The sequence below is a fragment of the Propithecus coquereli genome, unplaced genomic scaffold, assembly GCF_000956105.1.
Source record: "Propithecus coquereli isolate 6110/MARCELLA unplaced genomic scaffold, Pcoq_1.0 Scaffold63, whole genome shotgun sequence".
Classification (NCBI taxonomy): Eukaryota; Metazoa; Chordata; class Mammalia; order Primates; family Indriidae; genus Propithecus; species Propithecus coquereli.
The window spans coordinates 1,184,227-1,202,483 of NW_012152285.1; the positions used below are offsets into that span (position 1 = coordinate 1,184,227).

Below are 18,257 nucleotides of genomic sequence, written 5' to 3' on the forward strand. Positions count from 1 at the left end.
TCTGATTAATTTCTTTCTATTTTTAGTAGAGACGGGGTCTCGCTCTTGCTCAGGCTGGTTTCGAACTCCTGAGCTCAAACAATCCACCCACTTCAGCCTCCCAGAGTGCTAGGATTACAGGGGTGAGCCACCGCGCCCGGCCTAGGTGGACTTTTTGATATTATAATATCATATTACTTATTTATTATCATGGTTCTAAGCTTCTTAAGGCAACCCTTTTTATGCATTTCTATGTATCACAACGCTGAGGCTACAGCTTAACATATAGTCGATACTCAGTATGTTCTTACTCAATTAATAAATATATGAGATTTCTACCTTGGTCATTTAAAGCATAATGTGATACAAGTAAAAATGTATTAAAACAGATGTCATGAGATCTGCGTTGTAATCCTCCTCTTGGCACTATAAAGAGTTTGGACAATTCATATTCCCTCTGGGACTCACCTTCCTCATTTCTAAACTAAAGGATTTGGAAGAGGTTTTTCAAAGTCTCATTCCTTTCTAAAATCCTAAGATATAACAAATGCATTAGAATATAAGAACTTGAAGGCATGATCTATCTGGATTAATTCTTACTATTATTGTACAGTGTGATCTGAGTATACCCGAGACTTCTCGGTCTTAAGTTCCTCATTTGTAAAATAAGCTGATTTATAAAAGGAGTTAAAAAACTCTGGCCATTGGGCCAAAGGTGGAAGTGAGCTTTTGTGAAAGAGACCGTATGGCTCACAGAGCTGAAAATATTTACTATCTGGCCCTTTAGAGAAAATGTTTGTTAAACTCTTGTCTATAGGGTCCTTCCTACTTCTCCGTCTTAAATCTCTTCTATGATTTTCTCACTAATCCAATCACCAGCTAATGATTTTTAACAATGAATTTTTTTGAAAAAGGTGTTAAATTTTTACCAATGGCCTACCGGCATATTAGTGAGATTGGACTTCTTTTACTTTGAACAGAGTCAAAAGTTACTAAAGAGAATCTCTGTGGGTTTGTGACTTAATAGATTAGAGCTGGAAACTGTCCATTCAACAGAGAGGGAATTAAGCAGTATAATATTTACACGTTTGCCTTTAAAACTCCCAAATACTAGATGTCTATATGGCCCACATATGGCAAGTCACTAGTAAGTTCTAGTTGGGTGGATGAATTAAGAACCTGGGTTTTTCAGGCAATGATGCTGTATATCATTGCTATACGGACTTGCAATAGGGTGAGGGTCCACTACCATTTTAAAGCATTAGGAAAGGCAAACATGATGAAGGGCTGTCAAACCCACCTTTTTCTATGACTTTAAACTGCAAACACTGTCTCTGGATATGCTCCTTTTCCAATGGAAATATACTTATTTTGTAGTTAGATCATGCTTGCTTAGGTTGTTCTACAATTCAACTCACATCATTAAATTGAAGCAATAAAATGTCTTTCTTTCTTATAAACCTCTGAATTTTATCTTTCCTGCTTAATAAATATTTTTTGAAAACACACCAGCCAATAACAATGCCATAATAAGGACAAGTTCAAATGATCACAGCTTACACCATTCTAGCAAGGCACATTTGTTTTCTTGTAATCATCCTGCCAATATCCTCATGTCACCCCAGATTTTATTGTGGAAAATGAACCAAAATAAAATCCACTTAGGTTGTAGGAAAGGCTGAGGCTGTGAATATTTTAAGTTTACCACCCTATCAGTTAAGCAATATGACTACAGGCAATGTGGTATGTGGAATCCCTATAGTCTTATCATGTAGACAGAGAATCACAAGCTATATGAAAAGAAGGACATAGGGGACCTAGGCGGGCAAGTTACCATTGAGGGCATGGTCCTTCATGAGACTGACCTGGTTGATGAGGTTAGAGTGGTGCCCAAACAGTTTTGCCATCCTCAAATCTTTCCTCTATTGTCCCTACCCTCTCCCCCAGTGCACCTGCAATTCTAAAATATTCTTTTGAATTTTCATGATTTTTTAGTCTTAGGGGTATGTCATTAAAATGCAAATAACTCTGGCAGAGAACCGTCTTAATCTCTAATAAGCTATTACCAAATTAATGTAAAGCCTGAAGCAAAGTTCTAGAGAATGCAAGAGTGGAATTAAGAGGTACAGGGATCAAACACAAAGAAAAGTATGTGTGCGGGAGGGATGGGGGTGCAATGAGAAGGAGTAATGCCTACAGAAGAGTAAATTGAAGAAGACGAGGGAACTTGGGGGCAGGGTGTCAGAATTGGGAAGACAAGTAGACAGATGGCATCAGAAGGACCAACACTAGAGAGTGCCAAGGGCAGGTTAATGATCAGGTGCTTCAAATCTGTACTCTTCATGTATCTTTATTTAAAAGACAGGCTGACTGCAGGATGGAGGAAGATCAGAGCAGGACTATGAGAGTTAGCCCTCAACTCTCTCCTCATGTTTAAGTCAAGGGTTAGCAAATTATGGCCAACAGGCCAAATTTGGTCCGTTGTTGTATAGCCATGAGCTAAGAATGATTTTTACATTTTCAAATGTTGAGAATCAAATCAAAAGATGAATAATACTTCTTGGCATATGAAAATGGCATGAAATTCAAATTTCAGTGTCCGTAAATAAAGCTTTATTGAAACACAGCTGTGCTCATTCGTTTACATATTGTATTTGGTCGCTTTTGCACTGCAAAGACAGAGTTGAGTAGTTGCAACAAAGATCATTTGGCCTACAAAATCTAAAATATTTACTAACTGGCCCTTTACAGAAAAAGGTTGCCAACCTCTGGCTTAAGTCGTGCAGCTCTGGCTTCACACTTGCAGACCCCCGCCCTTAAGATGATAAAACTCCTGTGCTTAACACAACCCACCATATTTGTTGAGCAGTTTAGTGATCATTTGTTCTTCCTTGAGCATATGCCTTGGTGAGCCTTGCCCTCCACCAAATTGCTTATCAGAAACACCTGTAGTATCCTCCCTAAGAGGAGTTGAACACATACTATTTTCTCCATATATTTTCATCTCCTTTGGCATTCTGGGTCCCAACGTAGATGGCTGTCTAGGCTTCTGCCTGGCTGGTCCACTACATGATCTTCCTAGCCCAGAGCATGGGATATTTCTGTTTGTTCACCTCTGGAACCTAGAGTTGAACATCTAAATAGCTGTAGCAAAGAGGAATGGAGAAAAGCACTAACCCACCATAAGCAACAAGGCTGGGAGGAGATCTGGGTAGAGACCAGAGTCAGAAGCCCCATCTTTGAAAACTGATGCAGGTGTGGCTAAAGAGCTAGAAACTGAGTCCAAACAGAGGCTACACGTGGAGGGCAGGGTGAGCTTTCCCTACTAGCACTGGTAAAGGAAAAAAAAACATTCTAATATAGGCACGGATTTGTCTCTGATTGAGCTTGTCCTATATATTGTTTTTAAGCCTGTATTGAATTTGTGTCTTGTTCATCTCATTATCCCAGTACCTAACACAGGAAGCAGGCATCCATTGTTGTATCTCTTAATGAAGAAACATCAAAATTTCCTAGTCTAGTTCTAATATCAATGTATTAAAACGTGTCCAGTTTTAATACTTAGGCTCCAGTTTGGGTGCTGAGAAGTAACATTCAGTTTGCCAACTCCAGTGATGTTTTCTCTATGTCCAATCTTTTTTTAGTAACCTGTTTGTTACGCCATTCTTTAAGGGCCTTGGGACCAGCCTTGGTCTTATAAGTTTCTCCCTAATCACTGTACTAGTGGTGAGAGTCCTGGTACTCTTTTAAGCATATGACATGAATATGTTTACTACACATCAGGCAACTGTATCTCTGGGTAGTTACAAACTTGAAACGCAGTCACCCAGACTGCCCTGATCTATAGAGATTCCTGAATTTCTTAAAGGGCTACTTGCAATGTCCTGAAATCTTATGCTTGACATTCCCTCCTAATTGAATTATTTTTATGTTCCCGCACACTGCATTTCCTCTAGGCTGGGTCCTGGTCTCCATCTCCTAGACTTTGTCTCAATAACACAACTGGCCCATGGTATGGTAAATATCACAGAGTGTCACTGATGGTAGGGACCTTAGGTCAGCCACACATGGTGTGTAATTCATTCTTATTGTCTTCTGGAGTCCCATGGAGGGCCTTAGGAATCACCCAGAGGGATATGGAGGGAAAGACAGAAGACCCCTGAGTACTCTAAGGGTCTTATCTCTATGGAAGTCAGAAAAGTTCCTTTATTTTCTTTCCAATTTGTTTTATTTAAACATTGTACTTGGTAAAACAAAAGTTTAAAAACTGTTGATGGTAAGATGTCATTCTAGCTGGACATTATCAGAGGCAATAGTCAAAATAATTAGTGGCCAGTATGGCACAGGAACTGACCAATCAGAATAAACACTGGTTCTGGTCTAGAATGTTTTAAGAATGGGGGGAATCAAATGACCAAGGAAGCAGAGGAGTGGGAGGGACACACAGAGAGATCAGACCACTGCTATTTACCAACTATTATGAAAATGTTTCAGTCTTCATAACTAATATGGCTACATCTCAGAGCTTACACAGTAAATCAGAGATAGAGTTAGGAGTCTACTTTAGATCTTAATTTCTTGGGGGATGGGGGGTGGAAATCTATAACTCTGTAAGGTTTACTAGTAGTTATTAGTTGCTGTTTTTGAACAATGATCTGAATTATCTTCAATGTGTCAAAAAAATCAATTATCTTAATAGAACTTCTAGCTTAATCAAAAGCTTCCCATGACAATGAAGAAGTGGACATTGCATAACTGATTATGGAACACAAAAACATATAGTTGGTCCTCCGTATTCATGGGTTCTGTATCCGTGAATTCAACTAGCCACAGATCAAAAATATTAGGAAAAAAAAATGGTTCTATCTATACTGAACATGTATAGACCTTTTTCTTGTCACTATTCCCTAAACAATATAATATCACAAGTTTTCACATAACATTTATATTTATTAGTTATTATAAGTAACCTAGAGATATTTTAAAGCTTAATGGAGGATGTGCACAGGTATTATTAATATAATATGCAAATACTATGATGTTGTAGACAAGAGACTTGAGTGTATGTGGATTTTGGCATTGCAGGGGGTCCTCGAACCACTTTCCTCTGGATACAAGATATGACTATATTTACTTTTATATATTTTTTTCATGGTCTCCAAATTAAGAAGTGCCAAAGGTACCAAGTTGTTTTTTATGTGTTGAAGAAATTTATTCATCAAAACAGATTGTTCTGTTAGACTAATATTCTTTGTTAGACAATTTTCACACAAATTTTAGAATCACTGCAGATAACTTATTATGATAATGAGTAGGCTACAAGAAACAAGTCTTCAGAGAATGCTTTTTTGAGAAAACTATGTATCTGTTTATCATTTTCTGATTTGTCAATGAACATTTTTTTAAAAAAATTCTGACATGCATGATTAGTTACAATAATGTTCTTAGGATCTCCCTCTGGAATGATAAAGCAAAATCACTGGCTCATGTAACATGGTACCTTGCTTGTAAACTTGTGAAGGAAACTCCTTTTGTTGACAGTTCTAATGTCTGCCATCTGTTTGCACGAGATGAAGCCCTGGCGCTCCTCTAATTGGCCATAAATTAGGCAGCAGCAGGCTTTTGACAGAATCCTTCAGTTACAGTTTCATTTTTTTTTAAAGCTGTGAATTCAACATTTGGTGGGAAGCCCAACCTCTCTGTTAAGAATATAGAAATATACTTCTTGAGTTCCTAGACTCAAGCTATCTTCACTGTATTTATGCCTAAACCTAGACCTCTCTCACCATGTCTTCTCTTTATGTATCCCTGGAAATAAACTTACTTTGATTAAAAAGAAAAACTGCAAAATCCAAGGGAATCCTATGCCTCTGTAAGAAGAGGAAGGACACAATTTATTAAGTGCTGACTACATGTCCTGTGCTGGGCATGGACTTTTCCATACATTAAATTGTTTGATTTTCAAACCAATTTTATAATTTAGGTAATATTATTGAATTTTACAGACAGGGAAACTGAAACTCAGAATTTAAGTAATTTGCCCATTTTCTCATAAAATGTTGCAGTCAAGAATCAAGTATTGAGCTTCGTTTGACAACACCCATTCACTATATATGCCCAGATTTGGAAAAAGAGAGAAAATTAGGATTAGGGCAAAAGCATGTGTGTGATGCAACTTGATACTCCTCTCTCTTGCAACCTCAGTTTACTAAAATGAAGGAGCTACACTAGATGATCCACAAAGTCCTATCCAGTTATGTTTTCCATCGTTAGATTAATCTGGGCTCTACCATTTAAAATGCAATCTCATCAACTTTCAATGAGCTTCAGTTTCCTCTTCTGTAAAATACTCTATCTACCTTCCAGGTGGGATCTCATGGATGTGAAAATTCATAAATTATAAAGGACTGTAGGGATATAAACTGCTGTGATTGCCCATCCACCCCCAGTTATCTGGCAGCCCTCAGCTCTACTCTCACTCCTCCTCACACCAGATTTCCTCGCTTCATGCTGTACAGGCAAGATTAAGTATATCCAAGTTCCCATAACTTTCCTTATCTACATCTCAGCATTTCTGTACAAATTTTATACCTCTCCTCTTTTTTACTATTTTCAGAAAGTGCAAAAAGAAATATTTTCTCTCCAAGTAACCTTTCCTCGTTCACCCACAATTCCCTCTCCTGCGGCCCTATTTCCCATCAAATATTCCTTTTAGTGTCTCATTTGTTCCATCTTCCTGGAGACTTGTACACTCTAGACTCATCATAAGGAAACTCTCCAAGATCCCTGGTAATGCCTCATGCTCCTTCCCTCTTCCTTTTCTTGTTTTTTCTAGCCAAATTTCTTGAAAGAAAAAGTGTCTCAGGCCTGTGCTCTCTCTTTCTTTGCATGTGCTCATTCTGTGTAATTTGGATTCCATTCTCACCACTTGAATAACCTCAGTAAAATGTGTTTTCTCCCAGGTTACTATTGCCCTTTTCTCTATCTGTCTGTGTCTCAGCTTTTAACACTGAGATTATCCCTTTTCTCCTAAAATAGTCTCTTTGTTTCTGAGATCTCCTACATTGCTCTGATTGCGAACATCTCATTATTTTTCATTCGTTTTTCTTTCCCTGACTAACTCATAAATGAAAGGATTGCCCCAAGTCTAACATTGGTCCTTTTATCTTCTCAATTCTTTCCTGAAATTCCATCCTGTCTCATGGCTTCAGCGGTTAACTATATGTGGGCAATTTTTAAGTTAATTTTAAGTTACCTATAACAAAAGTTCCTGACCCACATTTCCTACCTCCTGTAGGGCATTTGTTCTTGAGTGTCCAATATTGTATGTTAAATTCATTATATTCTTCATGGATTATCATTGTGCCTACCAAACTGATTCATCTGTGTTCCTTCTATATCTTTTCTATACCAACTACGTCCCTAATTTCTTCCTTGTTCTTTGTGTTCAGTTAGACCTTAAGCTCTCTGGTTTTACCTCTTCATTCTTATGCATTCCTCCTATAAATGGTCTCATGATCCTCAACTGGCTTTAGACTCCTAAGCAGCTACTCTGTCTCTTATCTCTCCTTCTAATTCATCTTACACAGAATTCCCAGATTAGTCTACTAAATACAGTGTTATAGTGATACCATTTTGCTACTTAAAATTGTCAGAGCTGCCCTTACACCAACATTCAGTGTTCTCAGTGAATGAGCCCCAACGTGGTTGTGAACTTGTCTGTTACAACACCTCTCCCAACTACCTTTCCACAGTCTCACTCTAGCCAGCTGAAATGGTCATAGATTCCTTATGAGTATTGCTTATGTTATTCACTGTATTTATATTGTTTTTCCTATTCACCTAATACCATTTCTTCCACGAACACTTCCCTGATTCTCCTCAAAAGTAGTCACTCCCTTTTCTGTTTTCTCCTACAATTTTATTCTGAACTCTTCTTACTTCTGCATGATGGTTATTTTTGTATATGCCACATCTGTATTAGAAGCTAACCCCCCAAACCAGCATCTGTGCTGGTTCTTCTAGCACAATGTCCTGGACATACATGGTAGATCCTCAGTAAGATGTAAGTTGAATCAAAGAAAGAGTGAATGGGTAATTGTTGTTTCTGAGAACCAGACAAAGAATTCCTATTTCAGAAACATTCATGGATATTACCATCATTCTGCAGGTATGCCACTGCTGTGGTTCTAGTGATCCAGCATGGAGGAGCCTCTAAATGTGAGGTTTGTGATTCAAGTGGGATCGCTGTCTACCCAGAACCCTCTGAGCTCTGCATTTAACTCTATCATTCTAGGCTGATCACATCTGGCCCCACAGCTTCAGTCCACACTAACGTTCTCTGCCTATTCCAGCTACAACTGGATGTTTTACAGTTCGTCTCCTGGGATAAGGCACTGGCTTTTCTGATAAATTTATCCACATATACTACAATGAAGAAAATTCTGGTTGACTATTTCCAAAAAGTACCTATTCATTTTAACCATACTCTTGCAGAGTCAATAATCTGATACTTGTAGTTTAACCTATAAAGCATTCAGGTGATGAGAATAGCAAGCCAGAATTGAGAGAAGGAACAGGGATTGGCCTTATCAAATAAACGTCTAATGATTTTAAATATATGCCTATGCCCAGAACTAAGGCTTTCTCTAAAATTATCTTCCTTAAATAATTTTATTATAAAAGTCTGGAGATGGGAGAATGGAAGTGATAACTAAAACATATATATATAACACTCCATTTCTTAGCAATGACAACAATAATGATAATTCCAAAAATTTTCAAAAACAGCTAGCATTGGTTGGGTGCCTCGTGGGTAAAAGACACTTGAATAAATGCTTTACTCACATGTTCTCATTAATCCTCAAAATATCCCTATGATATTGCATTATCTCCAGTTTACAAATGAGGTAATTGAACTGAAGCTCATAATAATTTAGTACCTTGTCGAAGATCACAAAGCTAGAATAGAAGAGCCAGCCACTTCCAAGAATAATAGAGAATGAGAATCAAGTACGGAACTCATTTTAAAATGAAAAGATATAATACAAGTATTAATAGCTTCATAAAATGATGTCTAATTCCAGGAACTTATGTGTGTTGCTGATATGAGTGTGCAATATGCATAATAAAACAATGTACTTACTCTCTGTCAATCACAAGGCAGGTTACAGCTTCTGCGGCAATTACGTTTGCTGTTCTCACATCTTCCCTGTATAAAAAATCGAGACATTGAAGTAAAATAACCTTTAATATCAAAGAAAAGTGTTCATGTGATTAATTCAGGACACATATTAAATTGTGTAACTATTCTGATTTATTCATTTCCAGGTTTAGGCTTTGTTCATGTCAACCTTTCTTTTTCATGAGGAACCACCTTACCCTTGTCATTAGTCATACAAATCCTGTTGTTATAATCCAGCAGATAACTAAACTTTAAAGTTTATAAAATTTAAATTTTAAAATTGTAAAGTTTTCAAATATAAAGGTTTGCTTATACAAGTAGAATTAAATTTACATCATAATCCATTTTGTTCTTTGAGGAATTAATGAATTAATGGGATAATGATAAAGCTAGTAATGAACGTGAATAGACGAAAGTTTTTAAAGGATTTAAAGTTATACTTCTAGAAATTAAGTATCTAATCCATTTGTGTATGAATTTGTCAGTATATCCTTGAGAACAATGGATCTTTTTTAATTATTTCCCTACTTTAGAGACACTGCTTTTGTGTGGCTAATATTTTAGCAACTTACGGTATCCAATTATTCATTTATAACAGAGCTTGTGGTTCTTCAGGAGTATTTGACAAATCTTAGTCACACTGACTGAAATGTATAAATACCGTCTCTTTAGAAGCATTTAATTTATCACGACAGTAGTATCTATCAACCTCTTAAACCTTTAAAAAATCTGTCCCAGTATCTCTTGTTTGATCCCATAGTCAAAGGTGGATGTGATAAACTAACACTCACCATTCATTTTCAGCTACTAAAAATGTAATAGTACCCTGACATGGTAACATTAAATTATACTTGAAAAGATATTCTTTTCCTAAAATAACAAAATTTCTAAGTTAACGTATTAAATAATTAATGATAACTATAAAGTTGAAATATATTACAATACATAGGTACACAGAAAACAATAAAGCATTAATAATATATTCTAAAATTCACAAAACATCATGTCTCAAATAACAGGCTCTTAAAGTCTTGAAAATAAAGCTGTTCCTAGTGAATTTTCAAAACATACTAACTTCTAACATAAACTTCTGAATTCTTTTTGTTTTTAACCACTGATCTGTTTTTGCCTGCTGTTAAGATTACAGTTGCTTTATAGTGGCTATTAATATTTAGCATTTGGTAAAGCAAGTTCCCCCTTTCTAAAATTCTTTTTCAGAAATAGCCTGATGGTATTCTTAAGACTTCATTACTTTTGAGAAATATCCTGACGACATTTGTAAGCATTCGTTATTTCATATAGACTTTAAAATCGTTTTCCATTTCTAAAAAAAACCTACTTTGAGATTGCGGTAGAGCTGTACTGTGTTTATACATCGATATCAAAAGAAGAACTTTATGATGATATTAATGTTTCCATATAAGAACATGGCATGACTTTCTACTTGTTCAGATCTAGTTTTAGGTCTTTAAATAAGATTTTGTAATTGTTTTCATTTGGGTACTGACTTTTTTTTTTATTCTTAGGTGTTTCATGTCATGTTTCTCTTCTAAGTTACATTTCATTTGCTTCGCACTGATTGCATTATTTTTTGAAAAGCTATCAATTATTGTGTATTTTTTAATCCACTGACCATGCTAAGTTCTCTTCTGACTTTAAAATTTTTATGATGGTCTCATCAACTCCCTGTAAGACCCTTTTAGTGCCTCCTTCAAATTCTCTGCCTTCCAGCCAAACTAGCCGGCTTTCAATACACATCCTCTCCCTCCTGCCCTGAGTTCTTCTCTAAACATGCTTTCCCCAGGCTAGGAAACTTCTTTCCAATTCTTTTCTTAGTTCACCCCTACTTATTCCTTAAATTTCAACCTAATTTCCCCTTCTTCAGGGATGCTATCCTGAATTAACCAGGTCAGTTTCCCTACTTATCTGCTCTCATGGCCCTACATACCTCTCCCTCCAAGTACTTATCACTGTTTGTAATTTACACATTTATTTATGTGGTCATCTGGTTAATGACTCTATCTCCCTCCCACTAAGTCATATGAGGGCAGGGACCATGGCTAGTTTTGCTCCCCATTTTATCCCAAATGTCTCACACATAGGAGGCGCTTTGTGAGTGGGTGCAGCAGGAACGGCACAGGCATCATCAGACTCCTGAGCCCTGGGGCAGTAAGGCAGAGCTCAGGTTTGGGAGTCGCACTATCTTGGTGTTAAACCCAGTTCCACCAACTTATGTGAAAGCTTCCATTTCCTCATACATAAAATGGGAATGATGAAAGTACCCACTCACTGTGTGGTATTAAATGAGATAATCAAAGATAAGTTTATCATAGTCCCTGGCACATAGAAAGAAATGTGTTCTGTTGTTTATTATTTCTGATTCTTCTCATCTCCAAAACCAGCATGTCTGTCCCTGTAGAGGCTTTGTCTGGTGTTTTATAAAATAATTCACCCCAAAAAAGTGGGGTATTCTTAATTCTCTGTAAAAGGAGACAATATGTTTTACTTCATTATCACTTTCTGAGTGGGAATTTTTGGTGAAGTGACCACAACAGGCAGAAAACATGCATAATGCCCATTGGATCCTCTATGCATCATGTGAATGACTTATTTCTTAGGATGTTGCTCATGGCAGCATAAATTACTATAAATTGCTGCTAGTCAAAAAGAAACAATCAAACAACAACAAACCCACCCCAACCATTGCAGCTTTATAGAAAGCATCATGTTAAATCTAGCTTTTCCTAAACTATATTTTCATCTTGGTTATTTAGAAATCTCCCACAGTCTTTAAAAGTATTTTATACACACACACACACACACACACACACACACACACACACATACATATATATATACATACATACATACATGTGTATATATATGCTTTGTTTTTGAATATATTTTTGTGTATATTGATTTTGAAAAATGTATTCATCATAAAAATTTCTAATACTTTAGAATTTTATCATATCATCTGGTCTAAGCTGGATATACTTTTAAAACTAAGTGCAATTTCCTTGCAACAAAAAGGAAACACATTAATATTTTAAAATATGAGTGGGGAAAATCAAAGATCAAAAGAGTGACATTAGTCAATAAAAATGGAAAATATTTTATTTTAAAAAGGACAGTTTATAAGTACAGGTTAGAATTAGGCTTAGCACCTAGTAAGGTGACATATATTAAAACTAAAAAGAAGCATAGCATTGGGGAAAAAACCCAACATATTACACAATAAATTATATTTGCCATTTATTGAGCATCTAGTATATGTCAGAAAGTATATTAAACAGATCATACAAATTTCATTTATTGTATATAACAAAGGGTGGTTATTTTATCCTAGATTTACTCATGGGGCTAGAGATTAGGTAACACATCCAAAGTCAGATATAGCTAGTGAGTTGCAGCCCTGGAATTTGAACACATGTCTGGCTGTCCCTAAAGTCATGTTCTTTCCACAACAGTACACTGCTTATATACTCTGCTATCAGATTTTAATTTAACAACAATTCTAAATTCATTAAAATGTGGAATAACTTTCGAGCAGTAAGTAGTCATAATGTCTCTATCATCATGAAAATTAGATTTAATTGTTAATAAAACCAGTGTTAATATATTTATGGGTGTCCAATAGTATAACTAATCTGATGAGTCATTTTGATTCTCAAGTTATAAGAATTTCTATCCATGGCTATGTGTGTACTATGCTGCTTTATAATTATGTTACATAACAATAGGAAATTATTAATATTTAATGCCGAGCATATTCAATGTCAAATCCATGTTGCCATTACACTGTCATTTTGTTTCTACGATTAAGGTGCTTAACGTCTTTATGCCTTTCTATACAGGTATCTAGAAATATTATTCCTGTGCAGTCAGAGAGCCTGCCCCTGCGAGAAGCAAAATGCTACCTGACCTAGTATTTACATATATATTAATCTCTCATTGTAGGAGAGATGGTAGAAACTTCTAATAAGAGGATATTGTTGGTAAAAGCTGACAATACTGGAATTGATTGTGTATGTTTATTTCCTTTGTGGGTTCAAGGACTGTGGTAAAAGCAAATATCATTTGTATTTAGACGTAAAATACTACATACTCATATAATACAGAGGTCTTAATAATTCCATGTTGTTCTTAAACTTATTTCCATCAATACACAGCTGTTATGATATTTGTTTTGCACAGAATATCTACTGAGTTAGCAAGGGTTCCAACTAATACTGGTTTAGATATGGGGAAAGGGAAAAGAGAGTCGGATAGTGTTATTTTCTTTATTGAGCTTGCTTTCATTCAGTTTTATGTGCAGAAGATCAAGGTATTTAGTAATTTCTAATAGAGGAATATGAGATTTTGATGAAACATTGACTATAAGAGAATTTTATAACTAAAATTATAAGATAATGCCCAATCTACTTAGTTAAAAACTTTCACCAAACACACATTGATTGCCTCTGAACGTTCAGCATACTAGGCAGCTTCTTTATAATAAATAAATGTCTATGTATTTATGTAACAGTCCAGGTATAACATGCACGTTGTCTTTAAAAATAAATTCTCATATTCATCCAGTTCTGTACCTGCATATTAGTTGATTTCAGCATACCAATTAACAAACATGTACTAGCATAGAAGTATCTCCTGTTTGGCAGATTAACAAATATTTTCACAAACCTGCTATCAGTTAATGAATAATTACAGTCAAAGCTATGCAGTTTAGTAGTGGTCTCTTTTTAAGCAATTTTGGAAAAGTTAGAAATTCCTTTCAATGAAATTATAGACCATGAAAAATATGCCAAAATCTTTGCAAATATAGTTTTCTGTGCACTGACTCTGATATTCTTTGAACTTCATCACTGGAATCTTCATCATCGCTGTATCCCAAAGTGGAGGCACTGTCAGTATCTGAATCTGAATACTCCATAGCAAGGGTTTACATTGACTCTTCTCGTTCCGAAGCAGTTCTCTTGTGTCTTGTGGCTACTAGAGAATTCTATGGTTCATTGATATCAGGGAAACAAATGCAGAGTGTATGAGGCCGAAGTGTAATGTAGCTCTTACAAAGTACCTGCCAGAGCAGGGGCTCTCCTTTTCAGCTCTGGAGCAACATGACCGCTGCCAACAGAGTCCTAGCACTCCTCCAGTGCCAGCCTTCATGGAAACTGACACTACGCAATTGCTTATGAGCTTAAAGCAATCCCAGGGCAGAACCCTTCATTCTCTGCCATGTGCAACAGTTTAATGTCCCCAGTTAAGTTTGGTTCACACAAAACAAAGCCAATCTTTTTCTTCTCGAAATCAAAGGCAATCTTACAACAACAAGTGGGATGATCAAAATTGATAGGATATGAGAAACATCAAAGAGCCACATAAAATGAAATTATAGTATTGAATTAATTATAAACGAGAATTGTAGAGTTTATGGCAAATCTGACTGTGCTATTTGAAAATTTGATCCTGTAGCAGATAAGTGGTCCTTAAAAAAAAAAAAGCCACATCAGGCCATTCATTGATTCTACTTCCCATTGAGTCATGAAGCTATTCCAAAATGATTATTTTATTTTATTTTTTTAATGGACAAATAATAATTGCACATATTCATGGGGTCCATAGTGATGTTTCAATAGATACAATGTATCGTGATCAGATCAAGGTAATTAGCACAGCCATCAACTCAAACGTTTATCATTTCTCTGTGTTTGGAACATTAAATATCACTCTACGTACTTGAAACTATATACTATATTATTGTTAAGTATAGTTATTCTCCAGCAGCATGAAACACTAGAACTTACTTCTCCTATCTAGCTGTAATTTTGTATCCTTTAACAAACTTTCCTTAGCCCTCCCTTCCTTCTACCCTTCCTAGCCTCTAGTTCTTCTGTTCTACTTTTTCCTTCTATAAAATTAATGTTTTTTTAACCTCCAACTCTCTAACAAAACTCATATACTAAGTGTAAAATCAATTAATACATGCAGATAGTTATATACCTTCTACTCATACTGGGCACAGAGTAATCAACCAATAGAAGTTAGCTACCCCCATCATCATCATCATCATTATTTTAGGATCCTAGACGTCTAGATTTTAGGATCCATGACATCTAGAAAGCATGTAGTCCTTTTGAAAATACTTTCTCTTTTAAAACCCCCCTTCCTAAATTTCTATAATAAATCAATCTCCCAATTCTTTTCTGGCATCATCTTCTCAATTCATTTTCCTGAGTCTTCTTCCCTAGTCCACTGAAATATTGGTATTTCCCTAAAATTTTGTTTCTGGCTCTCTTTTTTCTAGCTTTGACTTCTTTCATTGGGAAAAACACATAACCCCATGACATCAGCTATTAGTCTTGTATTAATGATTTTCAAGTTTTCATTTCTAACTTTTACCTTTCTCCTATGAGACTGGAAGTCCCATGGCAACCTCTAATTCAAGCCTAACTCATTTTCTCCTAATCTGAAAACTGCTGTTTTCCTTGGGTTCCTTATAATGGTAAATGACATCAACGTTCTTGCATTCACCTAGGCTCAAAAGATTAGATTCATTCTTTTACTCTGCCCTCTTCCTCATTGTGGATGTTTGGCCATATTAGTTCTGTCTTTGTCTATCTCTCATGTCCACACTTTCTCTGCATTCCCAAAGGCATGGCTCTACTTTGGACCATCACCATCTCTACCTACTGCCTACAGTATTAAGTACAGTAACATACTGCACAGGTTTGTAGTCTAGGAGCAATAGGCTATACCACCATAGCCTAGGTGTCCAGTAGGCTATACCATGTTGGTTTGGGTAAGTATACCCTATGATGCTTGCATAATGACTAAATCACCTAATGATGCATTTCTCAGAATATATCCCTGTTGTTAAGCAACATGTGACTGTACAACATACACAATATTCCTAAAGCAGGAAAGAGCTTGTTGTAGCATAAGCAAATTTGGAATTCAGGGATTGAGTAAAACAAGGCAGAGGCCAGAAAAGGCAACAAAGAAGGCAAGGCCACATCATTCAGTACCTGAAGACCATTCTAAGGACTTTTTTTGTAAAAAGAAAAAGACATTCACTAACTGAATCTCTTTCTTTTGCCATGTTAAATAAAATCTTAAAAATTAGTTAGAAAACCTAAGCTCAATTAGAGAAAACAGTTTATATGTCATGATAGAATAAAGTTCCAAGGAATAAATTTAGATTAACAATTTTAGAATACTGATGGCCTTTCCACACTTTAAAGTAAATATTACTGTATAGCCATTTATATATTAAGAAATTTATGTATTAAAAATATATTTTTAAACAAGAAATATGATCTCTGCCCTTAAGAATCCTACAATGTAAAATATAGGAGTAATGAAAAAACGAATGTATAAAAGTCAATGTATTATTAAGAGTATATATCAACTCATGATCAACATAGACTCAAGTTTAAATAAGATCCACTTTCTAGAGTTCACCCAAGGTAGTCTATGGTTTCTTATCAATAAAAGGCACTCATGACATGACCTAAAAGAGAATGATTCTCTAGGCAGAAAAATTATAAGCATTGTCCATAAAGTAACTTCAAAGTTTATTCTTCCTGGTCAGATTGGTGGATATTTCCATTCATTGTATTAATTCACTTCCCAGGAGAATGCATATCCTCTTGATCTATATTCATGAAAGGGTATAATATCTGAAAAGAAAGTGATGAAGTTGGAAGTATTCAATTTTCACATTCTTTTTTTCATTACTTCTGCTAGGTTAATAATAGCATAACGAATTTTTTTATCTGACGTATGAACTTCACATTCAATGGCATGCTTCAATGACAATGAAGTTAGACATTTATTAGATTGAACCAAATGGAATTGCTATTTTTGCAGGTTAAAAAAATGGCCAAATATTGATAATTTCATAAGGTTCAACCTAATACATGTAATTATCGAAAGTGAAAGGTAAAATAAAAGCAATTACAGAGAGATATGTATTACTATTTCTTTTCTTTTGTGTTCCCTTTGTGACATTAGCTGAACTGAGGTTCAACAGTAACTCATTCTTCTTCCATATCCCATATTTGAATGAATTCATTCCCCCAGATGTTAAGATGTGATTGATGGCTTTTGTTCCTTCTAGCTAGTCATTACAGATAATTTTCTTTATATCCCGTTAAAGCTGGTGTAAGAAATTACCACTGGAGAATTCTGAGTTCCAGTTTCTTTCTTGTTAGTGTACAAATGGTATTTACTCTGTACCTTGGCTTCAAATATTAAATTGTCTGGAAGAGCCTTACAAATTTAATGACTGTCTCCCAAGAGAGGATTTACAGATAGATGAAGAGTTTGTTGTTCCCTGTTATTATTTTATTAGTAGTTTAGAAGTATAGATTTAGATATTATATTGCTATTGTTTTCTTAGTGGCCCATTTGCTCTATTTCTGAATGATTTAGATATATTTTAATTTAAGGAGGGAAAAAAAGAGAAGAAAGAATCTTACTCAATTAAAACTTTTACAAATCAAGCCTGGAGTATAACAGAATAGATGCTTAGGTGCTCCGTTTATTTACTGGAACCAAACATTCACTTTCCTCCTATGTCTATCTTTTCCCTTCTCTGCATAAAACTTCATAAAATAATATGGATTAAGATAAATCTGGTGGTCTATTTTACTTTTCATATAGTGATACATGTAATTTTGTAATGTAATACATCAAGGAGAAGTTTGAATTTGAGGAGAACTATAAATAGACAAATTATTCAATGAAAGGGTGTTCACTGGGTTTAAGTGAGTCCCCCAAAGTCCATGTGTTGGAAACTTAATCCTCAATACAACAGTGTTGAGAGGTGGGACCTTTAAGAGGTGATGATGTCATGAGGACATCAATGTCATTATCACAGGAGTGGGTTTGTTATAAAAGCAAGTTCGGCTCCCTCTTGCATTCTCTTGCATGTGCACGTGTGTTCTCTTGCCTTTCTGCTTCCTGCCCTCCACCACTGGATGACACAGCAAGAAAGCCCTCACCAGACGTGGGCTCCTCAACCTTGGACTTCTCAGCCTTCAGAAGTGTAAGAAATAAACTTATGTTCTTTATAAATGACCCAGTCTCAGGT

The 18,257-nt window shown here is 35.6% G+C and overlaps 1 protein-coding gene across 2 annotated transcripts in view; it reads right to left on the minus strand.

The window, feature by feature from the left end:
• Positions 1-18,257, minus strand: part of PRKG1 (protein kinase, cGMP-dependent, type I) — a 1,343,769-nt gene that overhangs the window by 133,717 nt on the left and 1,191,795 nt on the right. For both annotated transcript variants that reach the window (XM_012659754.1, XM_012659753.1), the window contains exon 8: positions 9,125-9,190. In XM_012659754.1, the coding sequence (XP_012515208.1) occupies positions 9,125-9,190 (66 nt within the window). The remainder of the gene's footprint in view (positions 1-9,124; positions 9,191-18,257) is intronic.